The sequence below is a fragment of the Uranotaenia lowii genome, chromosome 2 (genome assembly GCF_029784155.1).
Source record: "Uranotaenia lowii strain MFRU-FL chromosome 2, ASM2978415v1, whole genome shotgun sequence".
Classification (NCBI taxonomy): Eukaryota; Metazoa; Arthropoda; class Insecta; order Diptera; family Culicidae; genus Uranotaenia; species Uranotaenia lowii.
The window spans coordinates 355618324-355644216 of record NC_073692.1 but is presented as its reverse complement, the minus strand read 5'-3'; the positions used below and the strand labels follow the sequence as shown (position 1 = coordinate 355644216).

Sequence of the window (25893 nt, the reverse complement as noted above, 5' to 3'; positions counted from 1 at the left end):
TATCGTCATTATTTCTTTCATAACTCTTCAGGGTGTTGATGGCCCACTTTGGTGTCTTCAGATGAAAGTTGCATCATAAATTGAGCTATTCAATGGTATTTTTTGCAAAATATTCGATGGTGCAGACGGTACTTTTAGACGCCATTTAAAGTTTATATACAACTTTTCATATTGAAGGTCTTTATTTATTTTTTAGCAACTATTTTATTTCGAAAGCTGATAAAATTCCAATGCATTTTGATGTGCTATTTTATAATTTCCGTTGAAAAATAACAGAGTTATGTAGCTTTTTAAAATGGTTATTTTTTATTGACAAAAAAATCTAACCGAAGCTAACTCAAAAAATAAAAATGTTAGAAATCTGAAAAAATACATGTGTTTTTAAGTCGCAAAAATGAGCCAAATTTTCAATTTTGGGAAAAATCTGAAGACCCCCGGCGCAAATTGTCAGATAATAAAAAAAAATCCCCATGTATTGGTTCAAAAAGATCAAGTGATTCAAGGATCAATTTTTTTGATAGCGTTTAATGGTGAGTTTAGCTAGCGTTAGGTTACACTAAGGTTTACGAACCAAAAAATCATTTTTTTGTTCAAATTCTATGTTTAAACCATTTGAAAGAAGCATATTTGAGTTTCAACCATGTTAGTTGAGTCTTATACCCATGGTTGTCCATTTCTCCCCGAGCGGCTTGAAAAATGCAACTCAGTGAACTTTTCGTTCTGAAACACTTGTCCAGCTCTGTTAACACTTTCGTCGCCATGGGACCCATATTCGTGTGACGGGTGTATTTCCTGGAAGGCCCCGTCACATCAAAAAACGTGTGACGCTCTCTTACTCAAGTTGGCCGCTCAGTTTAGTCACACGTTGCAAATAGTGGAGTTCTCCTTATTTGCTTTCTCGCTCCGAGAATCGGAGGAAAAGAAGAAGAAGGTGCAATATCGTTTGATGCTGTTTGTTTGCCTACTGCAGTAGGAAAAGAAGGAAAAAACTGCACTTCAGTTGTGTTGTGAGTTTCGGGATTTCTCCAGTGCTGCTATTGGAACACCGGTTTCGCTCGGCACTTGGCTTCGACTGTACTCGGAAACGAGTGTAGAGCATTTCGGAAGGAATTCGTGTTGCTCTACAAATCTCAGCAGAGAACAGTTCGATTTACACAGCGCGCTGTCGGATTTGAGAGGTGCTGTCCAACCATGCATGTCAATAAAGAAAAAAAAAACTTTTTTTATATAAAACAAAATTCTTGATGAGTCTGAGCCATTTTAAAAGTAAAGGAATAGAGGGAGAGAAAAAATAAACATTTATAAATTTTGGAATTCTTTTCTTAGCCATCTTGATGGAGTTGAGAATGATTTAAAAATGAGAAAATTTAAAACACAAGCAGAATTCCTAAAAAAAGCATCTAGGACGGCAAAAAATAATGAAAAACATTTAGAGCGAATATAAAATGTATTTAGTACCTACTTAAAACCCGCACAAATTCAGAGACCAGTTTGAAGAAAAAAATGAACGGTTAAATTTCTTTAAAATTACAAAGAATGTCCATAATTAAAAAAATTAATTTATAAATTAAAAAAAATCAAGAATCAACGTTTTAATTAATGAAAAATAACTAAGAACGGTACAATCATGTGAAAACCAAATGATCACTTAATCAACTAGAATATAAAAATAACTAAAAATAATCCCGAAACACGGCAAAAAATGACAAAAGGTAACACACTCGTAACTACGCACATCTTAATGGTTAGAACCTGGAACTGAAATCGCAAAATACAACCATAATTCAAGAGTCAAAGCCACTAGCAAAAAGAAGAGCTAAAAAATTTCTAAAAATGTTAAAACCACAGTCAAAAATAATCCGACTGAATTCCTTAAATCACAAATAAAAATAAAGAAAATAAATATTAAATAAAATTTTATAAATTTTGTTCTATCTACTTTTTGAGATGTTATTAATTTAAGATGGTTTTGATTTTGTCAAGCACGGAGTTGCAACCATTGGCAATGTGAATTCGTTTTACTGAGCCACGCCTGCAATCATGAAACTCGAAATGTGTTTGTTAAAAAAAGATTCCGGTCACCAAAAATCACCAACCAAGTTTACGAAGCTCATTGAAAAAATTTTTGTCTTGAACATTTTTCAGGTTACATTTCGAGTTCAATGATTTAGGGTGGATGTGAATAGTCAATCAAGCTAAGCTAAGCTTATAGCTATTGTCAAACTATAAGTAACAAAGTGGATTTTAGAATCACAAAAAAATCAAATTATTAAAATGATAGGTACGAATGGTAAATAAATCGAACTAGGCAGTTCTCAAAAAATCTTTACAAAATTTCGAAATTACTTAACTCGGGACCAAAATTCTACAAAATACAGGAAAACGTGCATTTATTGACTACAATATGTTGTTGGATCATTTTAAAATTTGAAAACCATCGAGTTGTAATGAATTTAGCACACTTGAAATAGAAACAAGGGAAAATAACTGTATAACCATATTTTATAAAAACGTAATTAGTTGATAAATGGAATACTATACAACATAATTAACTGGAGAAATAAAATTTTCAGTTATACCGTGCAGCAATCGTGTAATTATTCTGTTTAAAATAAGACTCAAAGACTCAATTACGTTACGATTAGAATTTATATTGCCTTGATATCTTCCTGTTTTACAAAAATGAATTTATTCAGAAATTTCAGAACTTCAAGTTCAGAAACTCCTTTTCGTAAACCACCACGTTTGTATTGTTTTTGGTTCATAGGAGTATTTTGGGTTTTTATAAAGGTTTATGAAAAATAATTTTTGTGCAGGAAAATATAAAATTCATTGCCAATCAATATTGCTTCTCATGAGGCGTGTACTTGCCAAGTTCCAAATCGGCTGAGTAAAGGTTTCGAAGGCAAACTACAAGAAAAAAATCAATAACTAACTTCAAAGGATGAACATGTGCGTTTTACCTGACTTGTAAATATAAATTAAATCGAGATTTTTAAAGAATTTTGCGATGATCAAAATTTAACGTAATTGTATTAAGAGACTTTCCATTGAAGGGTTCTATTTTGACCTTTTTTTTGTAATTTAGTTTAACGGTTACTGGTGCAACAAATTACTAAAATGGACGGGTTAGAAGACGTTTTTTTTCCAGTTAGATAGAAGATATTTCTCATCAAAGTTATTTTTTATATTAATTAATTTCAAAACTTAATCTTTTTCAAATAGTCCAGGGGGATGTTTATAGTTGACTGAGATTACAAACTCAGTAAATTTTTTCCAGTGTGTCAAAAATCGTGATGAAATCGTGGGTTTCTTCTGTTAAAAAAGGATTTAAATAAGATTTAAAGACTCAATTAACAAGCGAACAATTGTAGAGGAATAAATAAACAACATTAAAAAATTTTAGGAGAAAAATCAGCCTATAAACCAATGTTAAAGAAAACATTGAAAATAGAATAGATCTTTTTTTTACATGTTCTTTCACAAATATTTTCATTTGATTTTTAGACTTTATGCATTGATGGATTCTTGTTTCACAAAAATTTTATCTATTCGGATTTTTTTTTTGATAGTTTAGAAACTTTTTTTTGTAAACGTTTATTGTTTTTTTTGTCATAGAAGTATTTTGATTTTTTTAACTCAGTGCCAATTGATATCACTGCTCAAGAGGCGTATACTTGTGAAGTTCCAAATTCACTGAGTAAAGATTTTCGAGGCAAATTTTCAAGAAAATTTTTAATAACAAAACTTTAAGGGATGGACATGAAACTTTCTTTAACCTGACTTGTAAATATAAACTAAATTGGTTTTTATAAGTTTTTTTTTGCGATGATAAAAATTTCACACAATTGTATAAAGGAACTTTTCGGTGAAGGATTCTATTTTTCACCTAATATTTCTTTAAATTTTGTTTAACTGTTGCTGGTGCATTAAATAAATAAACTGGACGGGTTAGAAGACGTTATTTTTATCCTTAAAAATGTTATTTCTTGTCAAAGATATTTTGTGTTAATCAAGTTCAAAACTTAACATTCTTCATAGAATCCGGTGGGATTTGTGTGTTTGACTCAGATTACAATCTCAGTAAGATTTTCCCAGTTTGTCAAACAAACAGTAAATTTTTTAAAAACCTCAATTTTTTCAATAAATTGAACATTGTAAACTTTTTGCATACCTGCCACACTTAATCTTTTCTCCTGTAGTCGGGACGATTTCGTTCTGTATTTTCAACAGCTAAAAATTACAGGACGATCTCAGGACAGAAAATCACTACAGGAAAGCAACTGTCAAAAGCATCTATAGGGTCGAAACGATGTTCTCCTGTGGTTTGCAGGAAGGTTTCTAAATTATCCTGCAACCTCAAGACTGTTTGCTTTCGAAATTTACATGTAAAATAAGGATACATTTCGTAAAAAAATCTAATTTAAAATTAAAAGCACTTTTATTGATTTTTTTTATAATATCCAATCGCTGCTGTATTTTTTTCATATTCTTCCGGTATTTTGCCTAAAATAACAATGGAATGTTATGCTTTAAGAAACTATTCACAAAAAAAAACCTGAAACTTGATATGCAACAAAGCATGTTGCGATGGCCAATTTCTCGACCTGTTGGATTTAAAGTCAAGCCTCGCCGGTAAATCCCTTGGCGCAGAGGTTCCTCCCGCCTGGCTACCAGCATCACCGATGTTCCAGCTGAATCCTGGCCGTATCTATGAAACAGAACAAATAAGAATTTTCGATAGTGGTATCAAGCTAATCACTTCTTTTTTCAAAGACAACACAATTTACAGCTTACTTTTATCACTGTTTTTCCTTGGCTGATGGATGGCTCGTCTGGAGGAAGTGTCCTAAATGGCCGAAAGAGCCACATTTCGCAGCTGATTTACTTGAAGTTTCCTTTGGCCTTTGTCGTCACAAACAGAAACTTTACGTAACCTTCCGTCAAAGGTGAAACAGAAAAACTATTTATAAAAAGCGAGACAAAAAACGGTTGACAGCTGAAGTTCTCCCGTGACGATTGTTCGATCACCTGTCTGTGCGTTCGTAGGAATTTTATCGCGAATTTCAGAAGAAATGAAGCGCCCCGAGATTCGAGAGGGGTTTTGTTCGAACTTCGTTTAAATCAAGCAATTTCTCTGTGATTCGGATAGTCACTATCCCGAGGGGGGAATTTGTAATCTTAATGTGTACTTGAATTTTTCACGTTAAAAACAATAAATTAGTAATACAAAAACTCTGGTTCAAGTCCCTTTAACCTAAAGCCAGATTTTTATCCATTTATTTACAAGAATGATGAAACATTTTCACGCACTTCCGAGATAATCAGACTTTAGTTAGTATTGTTTCAAAACGTAGATTATTGATCTATTTTTCAAATTGCTAGATTACTAAACACTTTATTCATTGTTTTTTTTCAGGGAAATCACATCCAAAACCAAGGGCCTGAGCACCAATGGGCAGAACATCGTCAAGGAGCTGGAACAGACTGGGATCACCGATCGGGTACAGTTCTTCAAGGAGTGCAGCCCGTTTCAGGTGGCATTTCACCGGACTGGGGGAAAATTTGAGCATGTGACATCGATCCGCTACTTCAGCTGCAAGAAGTTGCGCTACATCTGGAACCAGGAAACCAATAAGTTCGTCAAGTTAAAGGGCTTGGATGTAGAGGTGCCGAGCGTAGCCATTCACCAGAATAAGGGTCTTTCCGGTTACGAGCAGAATATAAGGCGATTGGTTTATGGGAGCAATGAAATTTTGATACCTCTGAGGGGTGTTATGACCTTGCTGTTTCTGGAGGTTCTGAATCCATTCTACGTGTTCCAGATATTTTCGGTTTGTTTGTGGTTTGCCTATGATTACTACTACTACGCCACGGTTATCCTGCTGATGAGTGGATTTGGTATTACCATGTCCATCATTCAGACCCAGAAGAATCAGAAGGCGCTGTATTCGACGGTGAAGAGTAGCGATACGGCGACGGTGCTGAGGGAAAGCTGCGATTCGGAACAGACCGAAACGAGGCTGCTGGTTCCGGGGGATGTGCTCGAAATACCGGCCACCGGATGTACCATGCAGTGTGATGCTGTGCTGATTTCCGGTAACTGCATTTTGGACGAATCCATGCTCACCGGGGAGAGTGTTCCGGTTACGAAAACTCCTCTGCCGTTGAAAAGGGATCTGTTTTATGATAAAAAGGAGCATGCGAGACATACATTGTTCTGTGGAACTAAGGTTATCCAGACGCGTTACATCGGTAGCGAAAAGGTCTTGGTCAAGGTCATCAATACCGGAAACATCACAGCTAAGGGAGGACTGATCCGATCGATTCTCTATCCTCCTCCGGTGGATTACAAATTCGAGAAGGATTCCTACAAGTTCATCATGGTTCTAGCGTTTTTGGCTGGTTGCGGGTTTTTGTATACGGTGATAACGAAAATAATGCGAGGTGTAACGGCTATCAAGATCATCGTTGAGTCGTTGGATTTGATCACGATTGCGGTGCCACCGGCTTTGCCAGCAGCCATGACTGTGGGAAGGATGTACGCACAGAAGCGACTCCAGAAGAATAACATCTATTGCGTATCTCCTCGTGCAATCAACGTATCCGGAAGTATCGATTGCGTGTGCTTCGACAAAACTGGGACGCTCACCGAAGATGGTTTGGATATGTGGGGTGTTCTGCCGAAGGATCCTACCAACCATTTCCAGATTCCACTGACCCAGATTGGCCGGCTACCTATTACTGATCACTTGCTCGGGGGTATGTTGACCTGTCACTCGATCACCTTTGTGAATGGAGAAATGCGAGGCGATCCGTTGGATTTGAAGATCTTCGAGTCTACCGGTTGGATTCTGGAGGAAGCGAACGTATCGGATGAAACCAAGTATGATCTGTTGTTTCCAACGATTGTGAAGCCTCCGCGGAATGATTCCAAGAATAATCTGAACCTGGAGTTGGATGTAGCTTATGATAATTCGAACGACATCGGAATAGTGCGGGAATTTTCTTTTACCAGTGCCCTGCAACGGATGTCGGTGATCACCAGGAAACTGTCGGACAATCATTTCAACGTGTACGTGAAGGGATCCCCGGAGATGATCAGCTCCCTTTGCAGGCCGGAGACTATTCCGGAAGATTTTTCCTCCAAGCTAGGGTTCTACGCTCAGCAAGGATATCGCATCATTGCCATTGCCTACAAGAAGTTGGAGAAGAAGATGAACTATTCGAAGGTTCAGAAAGTGTCCCGCGAAAAAATCGAATGTGATCTGGAGTTTCTGGGTTTTGTGATATTAGAAAATCGATTGAAAGCGGACACCGAGGAGGTTATTGAGAGTTTGAACCAGGCAAACATTAGGTGTATCATGGTGACCGGAGACAATCTGTTGACGGCTGCAAGTGTCGCACATGACTGCGGTATGGTGATGCCGGGACAAAGTTTGGTGACCTTGACGGCGCACACGGATAAACTCAATCCGAGCGGTTACTTCTTGAGCTATGACGTTACCGGGCAGCCGCAGTTGACCCAATCGGATATCATAAACGATAACAAGGTGAGCGACGAGAAGCAGAACGGATCTTACACGATGATGACCCAGTCCAATAGTATTAGTAGCTGCGAGACAATCGATACCTGCACGCTGTCGACGCAGTTGAGTAGCTTTGAGAAGGAAGTGCATCGGATAACGATCGAGGGTGGAATCGAAAAGTCTATTGCGACCGGAAGTGGTGGGTCGTTTAGGTTTGCGCTGACCGGGAAGACTTGGGCCATTATAAAGGAACACTTCCCGGATTTGGTTCCGAAGATTTTGACGTTCGGTACAGTATTCGCTAGGATGTCTCCGGATCAGAAACAGCATTTGATCAGTGATCTTCAGAGTTTGGGTTACTATGTGGCAATGTGTGGCGATGGTGCTAATGATTGTGGCGCGTTGAAGGCAGCTCACACTGGAATATCGTTGTCGGAGGCCGAGAGTTCTGTAGCGTCTCCGTTCACATCCAAGAGTCCGACTATCGCATGCGTACCCAAGGTTATCAAGGAAGGACGAGCCGCTTTAGTGACTTCGTTCGGCATTTTCAAATATATGGCGGCCTACTCGCTGGTTCAATTCGCCTCCGTCCTAATCCTCTATTCGATCGACTCCAACTTGACCGATATCGAGTTCCTGTACATAGATCTTTTCATCATTTCCGTGACGGCGTTCTTCTTCGGCAAAACATCCTCCTACGATGGACCACTGGTCAAACAAGTGCCCTCAAACTCGCTTATATCGTTGAGCCCGCTTCTATCGCTGGCTTTGCATCTGATCGTTGCCCTTTCGTTCCAAGTCGCCGCTTGGTATCACATCCACGCTCAGCCCTGGTTTGTACCCTTCAACTACACCGACGAACTGGAGCTGAACGATCTTGGCTGCTACGAAAACTACGCCGTATTTTCCGTCTCCTGTTACCAATACATCATCTTAGCCATAGTTTTCTCCAAAGGAGCTCCCTACCGCAAATCGATCATTTCTAACTACGGATTCCTGATCAGTATCATCTTCAACACCCTGCTCTCGGTGCTACTGACCCTGTACCCACCGGTCTGGTTGCAGAGTCTCTTCCAACTAGTCATTCCCCAGGAAGATATGGTATTCCGCGCCTATCTGGTGGGCTACGGGTTAGCCAACTTCGTCATCGCTCTGTTCATCGAGAAGTACATCATCGACGAGATAGCGTTCAAGAAGCTACGCTACCGGTGGCACAACATCGCCAAATCCCGGCGCAAGTACTTACTGATCGAGGCCAACTTCCGCCAGGAGGTGCAGCACCCGGACGACTTTAAAACCGTGCTCGGCTGGTCCAGCGAGAAGTACGATTACTGACACTTCCTCCTCCAGCGGGCCACCACTTTGGCGAAGGGATCTTCGTTCTACCGCGTGGTTCTTCTTCTAGCGCCATTCATTGCGGACCGAAGCTGTTCTCTCGTTTGGCTTGAACGATTTCGGTAGCGACTTTCTCACAGTCGAACGTGAGAACCAGAGGAAAAGATGAAGAAAGATAGGAAACCAACAAGGGATACAGCATAACGGATACGCTATAAGCTATAAGTTTCGCATACACGGAGCTAACTGCCACTCTGATACTTTCGATTTCTTTTTGGGACGAGCTCAAACTGCACTTAGAGTCTAAGTTGTTTTCCGTTTTACATGTAGTGTGTGTTTTAGCTCGTTGATTGTGGTGTGTGCGTGTGCGTGTGCATATGTAAGTGCCATAGTTGTATTTCGTTCAATTTTAAGGTCAAAAGAACGGAAGATATTTAAGCAAAAAATTAAAAATAAAACGACAAAAGTTGTACAGAATTGTGATAGCTAAACTGAGTACGATTGAAACAGAAAACAGGAAATTCGAAAGCGCTGTGCAGAATCGAAATCAATGGAAGACAATAATCTAAATTGGTGAGAAAATCTTAAATTTTGACGCATGACTGCAATTGGGAAAACTATTCAATGTTGATTGTTTACATATTGGACATTCCTAAGAATCAGCCCCGAAGTCCCCCTATCTGGAACAATTCTATTCTTCGCTTCTGCACACAGTATCAAAAATCGGTTGCGCCATCGTGAAATCAGTCAAAAAAAATTATATGAAACTGGAATAAGCTAACCTTTCCCAGTAGCTTCCTTGAAAAAAAAACACATTAAATACCAAAGACAAACGGTCAAAATCTTCAAAAAGCAAACCCCAAAACTTCACGATGGACGTTTTCTGTGACCTTTCATTACCACAAAAAGAACAGAAGTCTTGAACAGAAACGCAGGACGTAATAAGAAATCGTGTTATCGGACCATTACAATATGCTTATTAGCACACAAGAAGCACTCTTACTAGACACCCTTCTACACTGGAAGAAAAATATTACCATAAATCCACTTGTATTATCGCGTAGAGCAGTTGCGCAACACACCAACATGAACAGAGCAATTCGCAATCAACACTGAGGGCCATAAAAGTTTGAAAATCAATGAAAAAACTACATTCTGTTGTTGATAAAGAGTAAGTTTGAGAAGAAAAATTATCTTTCGTATAGCGATCGCATTTTTACAATATTTTCAAAGAAAAAAAACCATAAGGGAAAGCCTCAATCTGTAGTTGTTTTAACTAGCGAAATATCAATTCGAGGTTCTAGGCTAACGAAATTGTAGCATTTTGTGGGTAGCGAAGGAGAAACAACCATAAAGGTTCAACTATTTAAAGAGCGGAATCAACCGAGGAGATATAGTTTTAGGAACACGAGACAGAAACCCCCTGGAAGCCGTTAAGTATTGAGAACCTCTTAATCTCAAAAACAGAAACATATATACATACATTAATTTAAAATAGTGGAAAACAAAACAATACTATTGAAGAAGGAAAAAAATGAAGGTAGAAATTAGATTTTTCGCAACGACAGACTTGTATGGTGTTGGTCAGGAATCATTCAAATTATAATCGGACGGTGGTTTGATTTAACCTATTATACTTAATGAGCGCGTAATGATGATAAATTTAAAAAAAAAACACACAAAATCAACTTACTATTGCTTTTCAAGCCTAATTATTTAGTATAATTCCATGGAATTAGTCAAAACCAGTACTACCTACTATCGTGTTAAGGTCTAATCTAAATTGGCAATCAAGAAATGATTTAAAGCGGAAGCAAAACTAGGAAACCAAAACTTATTCAATCAAAACTTTTACATGTTTCGAGAAAGGATTAAATCTTATTCAATGTCTCCAAACTTTTCGACCAGCGTGTTAGCAATTGCAATTTCACTTTTCTAAAAAAAAGCTGTTTAACTCCAGTTATTAATAAAAAAAAAAACCCCCACTATTTGCGTTGCAACCATTCGGTTTATTAGTCGTGTTTAATTATTGAAGTTCACTGAATGTTTGCAACAAAGCAAAAAAAATAGGAAAGGATTTAGCTGTTCGAAACGAAATGTTGGTAGGAAGAAGCTCGTTTGTTACGAGAAGAGAAAACATAACACAAGAATTGATATTTGCATAGAGAGAAACTTTGAAAAACAAATGTAAGAAAAAAAACAATCGAAAGTTTCGCAGTCGAATCAATGCAACGGAAAAAAACAAGAAAAATAAAAAGCTGTACATACCGGGAAATATTTTAAATGAAATAAACGTTATCATTATATCACGAATATTTGGATTTTTTTATAATTAATTTGAGAAAATTTGACCCGTTTGACCGTAAAAAAATCATTATTCTTCTCAGCGTTTCGTCGGTCCGGTAAGTATGTAGTATGTTGTATGCGATTTCTCGCCTTTAGAAGCGTTTTTTTGGGTATTTTGAGCTTAATTTGGGATCACAACTTTAAAATGCGATTTCTGGCCTTCAGAAGCGTTTTTCGGGCATTCTGAGCTTAATTTGGGATCACAACTTTAAAATGCGATTTCTGGCCTTTAGAAGCGTTTTTTAGCGATTCTGAGCTTAATTTGGGATCACAACTTTAAAATGCGATTTCTGGCCTTTAGAAGCGTTTTTCGGGCATTCTGAGCTAAATTTGGGATCACAACTTTAAAATGCAATTTCTGGCCTTTAGAAACGTTTTTCGGGCATTCTGAGCTTAATTTGGAATCACAACTTTAAAATGCGATTTCTGGCCTTTAGAAACGTTTTTCGGGCATTCTGAGCTTAATTTGGGATCACAACTTTAAAATGCAATTTCTGGCCTTTAGAAGCGTTTTTTAGCGATTCTGAGCTTAATTTGGGATCACAACTTTAAAATGCGATTTCTGGCCTTTAGAAGCGTTTTTTAGCGATTCTAAGCTTAATTTGGGATCACAACTTTAAAATGCGATTTCTGGCCTTTAGAAGCGTTTTTCGGGCATTCTGAGCTAAATTTGGGATCACAACTTTAAAATGCAATTTCTGGCCTTTAGAAGCGTTTTTTAGCGATTCTGAGCTTAATTTGGGATCACAACTTTAAAATGCGATTTCTGGCCTTTAGAAGCGTTTTTTAGCGATTCTAAGCTTAATTTGGGATCACAACTTTAAAATGCGATTTCTGGCCTTTAGAAGCGTTTTTCGGGCATTCTGAGCTAAATTTGGGATCACAACTTTAAAATGCAATTTCTGGCCTTTAGAAGCGTTTTTTAGCGATTCTGAGCTTAATTTGGGATCACAACTTTAAAATGCGATTTCTGGCCTTTAGAAGCGTTTTTTAGCGATTCTAAGCTTAATTTGGGATCACAACTTTAAAATGCGATTTCTGGCCTTTAGAAGCGTTTTTCGGGCATTCTGAGCTAAATTTGGGATCACAACTTTAAAATGCAATTTCTGGCCTTTAGAAGCGTTTTTTAGCGATTCTGAGCTTAATTTGGGATCACAACTTTAAAATGCGATTTCTGGCCTTTAGAAGCGTTTTTCGGGCATTCTGAGCATAATTTGGGATCACAACTTTAAAATGCGATTTCTGGCCTTTAGAAGCGTTTTTTAGCGATTCTGAGCTTAATTTGGGATCACAACTTTAAAATGCGATTTCTGGCCTTTAGAAGCGTTTTTCGGGCATTCTGAGCTTAATTTGGGATCACAACTTTAAAATGCAATTTCTGGCCTTTAGAAGCGTTTTTTAGCGATTCTGAGCTTAATTTGGGATCACAACTTTAAAATGCGATTTCTGGCCTTTAGAAGCGTTTTTCGGGCATTCTGAGCTTAATTTGGGATCACAACTTTAAAATGCAATTTCTGGCCTTTAGAAGCGTTTTTTAGCGATTCTGAGCTTAATTTGGGATCAAAACTTTAAAATGCGATTTCTGGCCTTTAGAAGCGTTTTTCGGGCATTCTGAGCATAATTTGGGATCACAACTTTAAAATGCGATTTCTGGCCTTCAGAAGCGTTTTTCGGGCATTCTGAGCTTAATTTGGGATCACAACTTTAAAATGCGATTTCTGGCCTTTAGAAGCGTTTTTTAGCGATTCTGAGCTTAATTTGGGATCACAACTTTAAAATGCGATTTCTGGCCTTTAGAAGCGTTTTTCGGGCATTCTGAGCTTAATTTGGGATCACAACTTTAAAATGCAATTTCTGGCCTTTAGAAGCGTTTTTAGCGATTCTGAGCTTAATTTGGGATCACAACTTTAAAATGCGATTTCTGGCCTTTAGAAGCGTTTTTCGGGCATTCTGAGCTTAATTTGGGATCACAACTTTAAAATGCGATTTCTGGCCTTCAGAAGCGTTTTTCGGGCATTCTGAGCTTAATTTGGGATCACAACTTTAAAATGCAATTTCTGGCCTTTAGAAGCGTTTTTTAGCGATTCTGAGCTTAATTTGGGATCACAACTTTAAAATGCGATTTCTGGCCTTTAGAAGCGTTTTTTAGCGATTCTGAGCTTAATTTGGGATCACAACTTTAAAATGCGATTTCTGGCCTTTAGAAGCGTTTTTCGGGCATTCTGAGCTAAATTTGGGATCACAACTTTAAAATGCAATTTCTGGCCTTTAGAAGCGTTTTTTAGCGATTCTGAGCTTAATTTGAGATCACAACTTTAAAATGCGATTTCTGGCCTTTAGAAGCGTTTTTCGGGCATTCTGAGCTTAATTTGGGATCACAACTTTAAAATGCGATTTCTGGCCTTTAGAAGCGTTTTTCGGCCATTCTGAGCTTAATTTGGGATCACAACTTTAAAATGCGATTTCTGGCCTTCAGAAGCGTTTTTCGGGCATTCTGAGCTTAATTTGGGATCACAACTTTAAAATGCGATTTCTGGCCTTTAGAAGCGGTTTTCGGGCATTCTGAGCTTAATTTGGGATCACAACTTTAAAATGCGATTTCTGACCTTTAGAAGCGTTTTTCGGGCATTCTGAGCTTAATTTGGGATCACAACTTTAAAATGCGATTTCTGGCCTTTAGAAGCGTTTTTCGGGCATTCTGAGCTTAATTTGGAATCACAACTTTAAAATGCGATTTCTGGCCTTTAGAAGCGTTTTTAGCGATTCTGAGCTTAATTTGGGATCAAAACTTTAAAATGCGATTTTTGGCCTTCAGAAGCGTTTTTCGGGCATTCTGAGCTTAATTTGGGATCACAACTTTAAAATGCGATTTCTGGCCTTTAGAAGCGTTTTTCGGGCATTCTGAGCTTAATTTGGGATCACAACTTTAAAATGCGATTTCTGGCCTCTAGAAGCGTTTTTCGGGCATTCTGAGCTTAATTTGGAATCACAACTTTAAAATGCGATTTCTGGCCTTTAGAAGCGTTTTTAGCGATTCTGAGCTTAATTTGGGATCACAACTTTAAAATGCGATTTTTGGCCTTCAGAAGCGTTTTTCGGGCATTCTGAGCTTAATTTGGGATCACAACTTTAAAATGCGATTTCTGGCCTTTAGAAGCGTTTTTTAGCGATTCTGAGCTTAATTTGGGATCACAACTTTAAAATGCGATTTCTGGCCTTTAGAAGCGTTTTTCGGGCATTCTGAGCTTAATTTGGGATCACAACTTTAAAATGCGATTTCTGGCCTTTAGAAGCGTTTTTCGGGCATTCTGAGCTTAATTTGGGATCACAACTTTAAAATGCGATTTCTGGCCTTCAGAAGCGTTTTTCGGGCATTCTGAGCTTAATTTGGGATCACAACTTTAAAATGCGATTTCTGGCCTTTAGAAGCGTTTTTCGGGCATTCTGAGCCTAATTTGGGATCACAACTTTAAGATGCGATTTCTGGCCTTTAGAAGCGTTTTTCGGGCATTCTGAGCTTAATTTGGGATCACAACTTTAAAATGCGATTTCTGGCCTTTAGAAGCGGTTTTCGGGCATTCTGAGCTTAATTTGGGATCACAACTTTAAAATGCGATTTCTGACCTTTAGAAGCGTTTTTCGGGCATTCTGAGCTTAATTTGGGATCACAACTTTAAAATGCGATTTCTGGCCTTTAGAAGCGGTTTTCGGGCATTCTGAGCTTAATTTGGGATCACAACTTTAAAATGCGATTTCTGACCTTTAGAAGCGTTTTTCGGGCATTCTGAGCTTAATTTGGGATCACAACTTTAAAATGCGATTTCTGGCCTTTAGAAGCGTTTTTCGGGCATTCTGAGCTTAATTTGGAATCACAACTTTAAAATGCGATTTCTGGCCTTTAGAAGCGTTTTTAGCGATTCTGAGCTTAATTTGGGATCAAAACTTTAAAATGCGATTTTTGGCCTTCAGAAGCGTTTTTCGGGCATTCTGAGCTTAATTTGGGATCACAACTTTAAAATGCGATTTCTGGCCTTTAGAAGCGTTTTTCGGGCATTCTGAGCTTAATTTGGGATCACAACTTTAAAATGCGATTTCTGGCCTCTAGAAGCGTTTTTCGGGCATTCTGAGCTTAATTTGGAATCACAACTTTAAAATGCGATTTCTGGCCTTTAGAAGCGTTTTTAGCGATTCTGAGCTTAATTTGGGATCACAACTTTAAAATGCGATTTTTGGCCTTCAGAAGCGTTTTTCGGGCATTCTGAGCTTAATTTGGGATCACAACTTTAAAATGCGATTTCTGGCCTTTAGAAGCGTTTTTTAGCGATTCTGAGCTTAATTTGGGATCACAACTTTAAAATGCGATTTCTGGCCTTTAGAAGCGTTTTTCGGGCATTCTGAGCTTAATTTGGGATCACAACTTTAAAATGCGATTTCTGGCCTTTAGAAGCGTTTTTCGGGCATTCTGAGCTTAATTTGGGATCACAACTTTAAAATGCGATTTCTGGCCTTCAGAAGCGTTTTTCGGGCATTCTGAGCTTAATTTGGGATCACAACTTTAAAATGCGATTTCTGGCCTTTAGAAGCGTTTTTCGGGCATTCTGAGCCTAATTTGGGATCACAACTTTAAGATGCGATTTCTGGCCTTTAGAAGCGTTTTTCGGGCATTCTGAGCTTAATTTGGGATCACAACTTTAAAATGCGATTTCTGGCCTTTAGAAGCGGTTTTCGGGCATTCTGAGCTTAATTTGGGATCACAACTTTAAAATGCGATTTCTGACCTTTAGAAGCGTTTTTCGGGCATTCTGAGCTTATTTTGGGATCACAACTTTAAAATGCGATTTCTGGCCTTTAGAAGCGTTTTTCGGGCATTCTGAGCCTAATTTGGGATCACAACTTTAAAATGCGATTTCTGGCCTTTAGAAGCGTTTTTCGGGCATTCTGAGCTTAATTTGGAATCACAACTTTAAAATGCGATTTCTGGCCTTTAGAAGCGTTTTTAGCGATTCTGAGCTTAATTTGGGATCAAAACTTTAAAATGCGATTTTTGGCCTTCAGAAGCGTTTTTCGGGCATTCTGAGCTTAATTTGGGATCACAACTTTAAAATGCGATTTCTGGCCTTTAGAAGCGTTTTTTAGCGATTCTGAGCTTAATTTGGGATCACAACTTTAAAATGCGATTTCTGGCCTTTAGAAGCGTTTTTCGGGCATTCTGAGCCTAATTTGGGATCACAACTTTAAGATGCGATTTCTGGCCTTTAGAAGCGTTTTTCGGGCATTCTGAGCTTAATTTGGAATCACAACTTTAAAATGCGATTTCTGGCCTTTAGAAACGTTTTTCGGGCATTCTGAGCTTAATTTGGAATCACAACTTTAAAATGCGATTTCTGGCCTTTAGAAACGTTTTTCGGGCATTCTGAGCTTAATTTGGGATCACAACTTTAAAATGCAATTTCTGGCCTTTAGAAGCGTTTTTCGGGCATTCTGAGCTTAATTTGAGATCACAACTTTAAAATGCGATTTCTGGCCTTTAGAAGCGTTTTTTAGCGATTCTGAGCTTAATTTGGGATCACAACTTTAAAATGCGATTTCTGGCCTTTAGAAGCGTTTTTCGGGCATTCTGAGCTAAATTTGGGATCACAACTTTAAAATGCAATTTCTGGCCTTTAGAAGCGTTTTTCGGGCATTCTGAGCTTAATTTGGGATCACAACTTTAAAATGCGATTTCTGGCCTTTAGAAGCGTTTTTCGGGCATTCTGAGCTTAATTTGGGATCACAACTTTAAAATGCGATTTCTGGCCTTTAGAAGCGTTTTTCGGGCATTCTGAGCTTAATTTGGGATCACAACTTTAAAATGCGATTTCTGGCCTTTAGAAGCGTTTTTCGGGCATTCTGAGCTTAATTTGGGATCACAACTTTAAAATGCGATTTCTGGCCTTCAGAAGCGTTTTTCGGGCATTCTGAGCTTAATTTGGGATCACAACTTTAAAATGCGATTTCTGGCCTTTAGAAGCGTTTTTCGGGCATTCTGAGCCTAATTTGGGATCACAACTTTAAGATGCGATTTCTGGCCTTTAGAAGCGTTTTTCGGGCATTCTGAGCTTAATTTGGGATCACAACTTTAAAATGCGATTTCTGGCCTTTAGAAGCGGTTTTCGGGCATTCTGAGCTTAATTTGGGATCACAACTTTAAAATGCGATTTCTGACCTTTAGAAGCGTTTTTCGGGCATTCTGAGCTTATTTTGGGATCACAACTTTAAAATGCGATTTCTGGCCTTTAGAAGCGTTTTTCGGGCATTCTGAGCTTAATTTGGGATCACAACTTTAAAATGCGATTTCTGGCCTTTAGAAGCGTTTTTCGGGCATTCTGAGCTTAATTTGGAATCACAACTTTAAAATGCGATTTCTGGCCTTTAGAAGCGTTTTTAGCGATTCTGAGCTTAATTTGGGATCAAAACTTTAAAATGCGATTTTTGGCCTTCAGAAGCGTTTTTCGGGCATTCTGAGCTTAATTTGGGATCACAACTTTAAAATGCGATTTCTGGCCTTTAGAAGCGTTTTTTAGCGATTCTGAGCTTAATTTGGGATCACAACTTTAAAATGCGATTTCTGGCCTTTAGAAGCGTTTTTCGGGCATTCTGAGCCTAATTTGGGATCACAACTTTAAGATGCGATTTCTGGCCTTTAGAAGCGTTTTTCGGGCATTCTGAGCTTAATTTGGAATCACAACTTTAAAATGCGATTTCTGGCCTTTAGAAGCGTTTTTAGCGATTCTGAGCTTAATTTGGGATCAAAACTTTAAAATGCGATTTTTGGCCTTCAGAAGCGTTTTTCGGGCATTCTGAGCTTAATTTGGGATCACAACTTTAAAATGCGATTTCTGGCCTTTAGAAGCGTTTTTTAGCGATTCTGAGCTTAATTTGGGATCACAACTTTAAAATGCAATTTCTGGCCTTTAGAAGCGTTTTTTAGCGATTCTGAGCTTAACTTGGGATCACAACTTTAAAATGCGATTTCTGGCCTTTAGAAGCGTTTTTCGGGCATTCTGAGCTTAATTTGGGATCACAACTTTAAAATGCGATTTCTGGCCTTTAGAAGCGTTTTTCGGGCATTCTGAGCTTAATTTGGGATCAAAACTTTAAAATGCGATTTTTGGCCTTCAGAAGCGTTTTTCGGGCATTCTGAGCTTAATTTGGGATCACAACTTTAAAATGCGATTTCTGGCCTTTAGAAGCGGTTTTCGGGCATTCTGAGCTTAATTTGGGATCACAACTTTAAAATGCGATTTCTGGCCTTTAGAAGCGTTTTTTAGCGATTCTGAGCTTAATTTGGGATCACAACTTTAAAATGCGATTTCTGGCCTTTAGAAGCGTTTTTCGGGCATTCTGAGCTTAATTTGGGATCACAACTTTAAAATGCAATTTCTGGCCTTTAGAAGCGTTTTTTAGCGATTCTGAGCTTAATTTGGGATCACAACTTTAAAATGCGATTTCTGGCCTTTAGAAGCGTTTTTCGGGCATTCTGAGCTTAATTTGGGATCACAACTTTAAAATGCGATTTCTGGCCTTTAGAAGCGGTTTTCGGGCATTCTGAGCTTAATTTGGGATCACAACTTTAAAATGCGATTTCTGGCCTTTAGAAGCGTTTTTCGGGCATTCTGAGCTTAATTTGGGATCACAACTTTAAAATGCGATTTCTGGCCTTCAGAAGCGTTTTTCGGGCATTCTGTGCTTAATTTGGGATCACAACTTTAAAATGCGATTTCTGGCCTTCAGAAGCGTTTTTCGGGCATTCTGAGCTTAATTTGGGATCACAACTTTAAAATGCGATTTCTGGCCTTTAGAAGCGGTTTTCGGGCATTCTGAGCTTAATTTGGGATCACAACTTTAAAATGCGATTTCTGGCCTTTAGAAGCGTTTTTCGGGCATTCTGAGCTTAATTTGGGATCACAACTTTAAAATGCGATTTCTGGCCTTTAGAAGCGGTTTTCGGGCATTCTGAGCTTAATTTGGGATCACAACTTTAAAATGCGATTTCTGGCCTTTAGAAGCGGTTTTCGGGCATTCTGAGCTTAATTTGGGATCACAACTTTAAAATGCGATTTCTGGACTTTAGAAGCGGTTTTCGGGCATTCTGAGCCTAATTTGGGATCAAAACTTTAAAATGCGATTTCTGGCCTTTAGAAGCGGTTTTCGGGCATTCTGAGCCTAATTTGGGATCAAAACTTTAAAATGCGATTTCTGGCCTTTAGAAGCGTTTTTCGGGCATTCTGAGCATAATTTGGGATCACAACTTTAAAATGCGATTTCTGGCCTTCAGAAGCGTTTTTCGGGCATTCTGAGCTTAATTTGGGATCACAACTTTAAAATGCGATTTCTGGCCTTTAGAAGCGGTTTTCGGGCATTCTGAGCTTAATTTGGGATCACAACTTTAAAATGCGATTTCTGGCCTTTAGAAGCGTTTTTCGGGCATTCTGAGCTTAATTTGGGATCACAACTTTAAAATGCGATTTCTGGCCTTTAGAAGCGGTTTTCGGGCATTCTGAGCTTAATTTGGGATCACAACTTTAAAATGCGATTTCTGGCCTTTAGAAGCGGTTTTCGGGCATTCTGAGCTTAATTTGGGATCACAACTTTAAAATGCGATTTCTGGACTTTAGAAGCGGTTTTCGGGCATTCTGAGCCTAATTTGGGATCAAAACTTTAAAATGCGATTTCTGGCCTTTAGAAGCGTTTTTCGAGCATTCTGAGCTTAATTTGGGATCACAACTTGAAAATGCGATTTCTGGCCTCCAGAAGCGTTTTTCGGGCATTCTGAGCTTAATTTGGGATCACAACTTTAAAATGCGATTTCTGGACTTTAGAAGCGGTTTTCGGGCATTCTGAGCCTAATTTGGGATCAAAACTTTAAAATGCGATTTCTGGCCTTTAGAAGCGTTTTTCGGGCATTCTGAGCATAATTTGGGATCACAACTTTAAAATGCGATTTCTAGCCTTTAGATGCGTTTTTAGCGATTCTGAGCTTAATTTGGGATCAAAACTTTAAAATGCGATTTCTGGCCTTTAGAAGCGTTTTTCGGGCATTCTGAGCTTAATTTGGGATCACAACTTTAAAATGCGATTTCTGGCCTTTAGAAGCGTTTTTTAGCGATTCTGAGCTTAATTTGGGATCACAACTTTAAAATGCGATTTCTGGCCTTTAGAAGCGTTTTTCGGGCATTCTGAGCTTAATTTGGGATCACAACTTTAAAATGCGATTTCTGGCCTTCAGAAGCGTTTTTCGGGCATTCTGAGCTTAATTTGGGATCACAACTTTAAAATGCGATTTCTGGCCTCCAGAAGCGTTTTTCGGGCATTCTGAGCTTAATTTGGGATCACAACTTTAAAATGCGATTTCTGGACTTTAGAAGCGGTTTTCGGGCATTCTGAGCCTAATTTGGGATCAAAACTTTAAAATGCGATTTCTGGCCTTTAGAAGCGTTTTTCGGGCATTCTGAGCATAATTTGGGATCACAACTTTAAAATGCGATTTCTAGCCTTTAGATGCGTTTTTAGCGATTCTGAGCTTAATTTGCGATCAAAACTTTAAAATGCGATTTCTGGCCTTTAGAAGCGTTTTTCGAGCATTCTGAGCTTAATTTGGGATCACAACTTTAAAATGCGATTTCTGGCCTCCAGAAGCGTTTTTCGGGCATTCTGAGCTTAATTTGGGATCACAACTTTAAAATGCGATTTCTGGACTTTAGAAGCGGTTTTCGGGCATTCTGAGCCTAATTTGGGATCAAAACTTTAAAATGCGATTTCTGGCCTTTAGAAGCGTTTTTCGGGCATTCTGAGCATAATTTGGGATCACAACTTTAAAATGCGATTTCTAGCCTTTAGATGCGTTTTTAGCGATTCTGAGCTTAATTTGGGATCAAAACTTTAAAATGCGATTTCTGGCCTTTAGAAGCGTTTTTCGGGCATTCTGAGCTTAATTTGGGATCACAACTTTAAAATGCGATTTCTGGCCTTTAGAAGCGTTTTTCGGGCATTCTGAGCCTAATTTGGGATCACAACTTTAAGATGCGATTTCTGGCCTTTAGAAGCGTTTTTCGGGCATTCTGAGCTTAATTTGGAATCACAACTTTAAAATGCGATTTCTGGCCTTTAGAAGCGTTTTTAGCGATTCTGAGCTTAATTTGGGATCAAAACTTTAAAATGCGATTTTTGGCCTTCAGAAGCGTTTTTCGGGCATTCTGAGCTTAATTTGGGATCACAACTTTAAAATGCGATTTCTGGCCTTTAGAAGCGTTTTTTAGCGATTCTGAGCTTAATTTGGGATCACAACTTTAAAATGCAATTTCTGGCCTTTAGAAGCGTTTTTTAGCGATTCTGAGCTTAACTTGGGATCACAACTTTAAAATGCGATTTCTGGCCTTTAGAAGCGTTTTTCGGGCATTCTGAGCTTAATTTGGGATCACAACTTTAAAATGCGATTTCTGGCCTTTAGAAGCGTTTTTCGGGCATTCTGAGCTTAATTTGGGATCAAAACTTTAAAATGCGATTTTTGGCCTTCAGAAGCGTTTTTCGGGCATTCTGAGCTTAATTTGGGATCACAACTTTAAAATGCGATTTCTGGCCTTTAGAAGCGGTTTTCGGGCATTCTGAGCTTAATTTGGGATCACAACTTTAAAATGCGATTTCTGGCCTTTAGAAGCGTTTTTTAGCGATTCTGAGCTTAATTTGGGATCACAACTTTAAAATGCGATTTCTGGCCTTTAGAAGCGTTTTTCGGGCATTCTGAGCTTAATTTGGGATCACAACTTTAAAATGCAATTTCTGGCCTTTAGAAGCGTTTTTTAGCGATTCTGAGCTTAATTTGGGATCACAACTTTAAAATGCGATTTCTGGCCTTTAGAAGCGTTTTTCGGGCATTCTGAGCTTAATTTGGGATCACAACTTTAAAATGCGATTTCTGGCCTTTAGAAGCGGTTTTCGGGCATTCTGAGCTTAATTTGGGATCACAACTTTAAAATGCGATTTCTGGCCTTTAGAAGCGTTTTTCGGGCATTCTGAGCTTAATTTGGGATCACAACTTTAAAATGCGATTTCTGGCCTTCAGAAGCGTTTTTCGGGCATTCTGTGCTTAATTTGGGATCACAACTTTAAAATGCGATTTCTGGCCTTCAGAAGCGTTTTTCGGGCATTCTGAGCTTAATTTGGGATCACAACTTTAAAATGCGATTTCTGGCCTTTAGAAGCGGTTTTCGGGCATTCTGAGCTTAATTTGGGATCACAACTTTAAAATGCGATTTCTGGCCTTTAGAAGCGTTTTTCGGGCATTCTGAGCTTAATTTGGGATCACAACTTTAAAATGCGATTTCTGGCCTTTAGAAGCGGTTTTCGGGCATTCTGAGCTTAATTTGGGATCACAACTTTAAAATGCGATTTCTGGCCTTTAGAAGCGGTTTTCGGGCATTCTGAGCTTAATTTGGGATCACAACTTTAAAATGCGATTTCTGGACTTTAGAAGCGGTTTTCGGGCATTCTGAGCCTAATTTGGGATCAAAACTTTAAAATGCGATTTCTGGCCTTTAGAAGCGGTTTTCGGGCATTCTGAGCCTAATTTGGGATCAAAACTTTAAAATGCGATTTCTGGCCTTTAGAAGCGTTTTTCGGGCATTCTGAGCATAATTTGGGATCACAACTTTAAAATGCGATTTCTGGCCTTCAGAAGCGTTTTTCGGGCATTCTGAGCTTAATTTGGGATCACAACTTTAAAATGCGATTTCTGGCCTTTAGAAGCGGTTTTCGGGCATTCTGAGCTTAATTTGGGATCACAACTTTAAAATGCGATTTCTGGCCTTTAGAAGCGTTTTTCGGGCATTCTGAGCTTAATTTGGGATCACAACTTTAAAATGCGATTTCTGGCCTTTAGAAGCGGTTTTCGGGCATTCTGAGCTTAATTTGGGATCACAACTTTAAAATGCGATTTCTGGCCTTTAGAAGCGGTTTTCGGGCATTCTGAGCTTAATTTGGGATCACAACTTTAAAATGCGATTTCTGGACTTTAGAAGCGGTTTTCGGGCATTCTGAGCCTAATTTGGGATCAAAACTTTAAAATGCGATTTCTGGCCTTTAGAAGCGTTTTTCGAGCATTCTGAGCTTAATTTGGGATCACAACTTTAAAATGCGATTTCTGGCCTCCAGAAGCGTTTTTCGGGCATTCTGAGCTTAATTTGGGATCACAACTTTAAAATGCGATTTCTGGACTTTAGAAGCGGTTTTCGGGCATTCTGAGCCTAATTTGGGATCAAAACTTTAAAATGCGATTTCTGGCCTTTAGAAGCGTTTTTCGGGCATTCTGAGCATAATTTGGGATCACAACTTTAAAATGCGATTTCTAGCCTTTAGATGCGTTTTTAGCGATTCTGAGCTTAATTTGGGATCAAAACTTTAAAATGCGATTTCTGGCCTTTAGAAGCGTTTTTCGGGCATTCTGAGCTTAATTTGGGATCACAACTTTAAAATGCGATTTCTGGCCTTTAGAAGCGTTTTTTAGCGATTCTGAGCTTAATTTGGGATCACAACTTTAAAATGCGATTTCTGGCCTTTAGAAGCGTTTTTCGGGCATTCTGAGCTTAATTTGGGATCACAACTTTAAAATGCGATTTCTGGCCTTCAGAAGCGTTTTTCGGGCATTCTGAGCTTAATTTGGGATCACAACTTTAAAATGCGATTTCTGGCCTCCAGAAGCGTTTTTCGGGCATTCTGAGCTTAATTTGGGATCACAACTTTAAAATGCGATTTCTGGACTTTAGAAGCGGTTTTCGGGCATTCTGAGCCTAATTTGGGATCAAAACTTTAAAATGCGATTTCTGGCCTTTAGAAGCGTTTTTCGGGCATTCTGAGCATAATTTGGGATCACAACTTTAAAATGCGATTTCTGGCCTTCAGAAGCGTTTTTCGGGCATTCTGAGCTTAATTTGGGATCACAACTTTAAAATGCGATTTCTGGCCTTTAGAAGCGATTTTCGGGCATTCTGAGCTTAATTTGGGATCACAACTTTAAAATGCGATTTCTGGCCTTTAGAAGCGTTTTTCGGGCATTCTGAGCTTAATTTGGGATCACAACTTTAAAATGCGATTTCTGGCCTTTAGAAGCGGTTTTCGGGCATTCTGAGCTTAATTTGGGATCACAACTTTAAAATGCGATTTCTGGCCTTTAGAAGCGTTTTTCGGGCATTCTGAGCTTAATTTGGGATCACAACTTTAAAATGCGATTTCTGGCCTTTAGAAGCGGTTTTCGGGCATTCTGAGCTTAATTGGGATCACAACTTTAAAATGCGATTTCTGGCCTTTAGAAGCGGTTTTCGGGCATTCTGAGCTTAATTTGGGATCACAACTTTAAAATGCGATTTCTAGCCTTTAGAAGCGTTTTTAGCGATTCTGAGCTTAATTTGGGATCAAAACTTTAAAATGCGATTTCTGGCCTTTAGAAGCGTTTTTCGGGCATTCTGAGCTTAATTTGGGATCACAACTTTAAAATGCGATTTCTGGCCTTTAGAAGCGTTTTTTAGCGATTCTGAGCTTAATTTGGGATCACAACTTTAAAATGCGATTTCTGGCCTTTAGAAGCGTTTTTCGGGCATTCTGAGCTTAATTTGGGATCACAACTTTAAAATGCGATTTCTGGCCTTTAGAAGCGTTTTTTAGCGATTCTGAGCTTAATTTGGGATCACAACTTTAAAATGCGATTTCTGGCCTTTAGAAGCGTTTTTCGGGCATTCTGAGCTTAATTTGGGATCACAACTTTAAAATGCGATTTCTGGCCTTTAGAAGCGTTTTTCGGGCATTCTGAGCTTAATTTGGGATCACAACTTTAAAATGCGATTTCTGGCCTTCAGAAGCGTTTTTCGGGCATTCTGAGCTTAATTTGGGATCACAACTTTAAAATGCGATTTCTGGCCTTTAGAAGCGTTTTTCGGGCATTCTGAGCTTAATTTGGGATCACAACTTTAAAATGCGATTTCTGGCCTTTAGAAGCGTTTTTTAGCGATTCTGAGCTTAATTGGGATCACAACTTTAAAATGCGATTTCTGGCCTTTAGAAGCGTTTTTCGGGCATTCTGAGCTTAATTTGGGATCACAACTTTAAAATGCGATTTCTGGCCTTCAGAAGCGTTTTTCGGGCATTCTGAGCTTAATTTGGGATCACAACTTTAAAATGCGATTTCTGGCCTTTAGAAGCGGTTTTCGGGCATTCTGAGCTTAATTTGGGATCACAACTTTAAAATGCGATTTCTGGCCTTTAGAAGCGTTTTTTAGCGATTCTGAGCTTAATTTGGGATCACAACTTTAAAATGCGATTTCTGGCCTTTAGAAGCGTTTTTTTAGCGATTCTGAGCTTAATTCGGGATCACAACTTTAAAATGCGATTTCTGGCCTTTAGAAGCGTTTTTCGGGCATTCTGAGCTTAATTTGGGATCACAACTTTAAAATGCGATTTCTGGCCTTTAGAAGCGTTTTTCGGGCATTCTGAGCTTAATTTGGGATCACAACTTTAAAATGCGATTTCTGGCCTTTAGAAGCGGTTTTCGGGCATTCTGAGCTTAATTTGGGATCACAACTTTAAAATGCGATTTCTGGCCTTCAGAAGCGTTTTTCGGGCATTCTGAGCTTAATTTGGGATCACAACTTTAAAA

General features: G+C 38.6%; 1 protein-coding gene across 1 annotated transcript in view; it reads left to right on the top strand.

The window, feature by feature from the left end:
• Positions 1-11177, top strand: part of LOC129746219 (polyamine-transporting ATPase 13A3) — a 70225-nt gene extending 59048 nt beyond the window's left edge. The window contains exon 3 of the mRNA XM_055739780.1: positions 5420-11177. Coding sequence (XP_055595755.1) covers positions 5420-8864 — 3445 coding nt within the window. The 3' untranslated portion in view covers positions 8865-11177. The remainder of the gene's footprint in view (positions 1-5419) is intronic.
• Positions 11178-25893: the final 14716 nt, after the last annotated feature.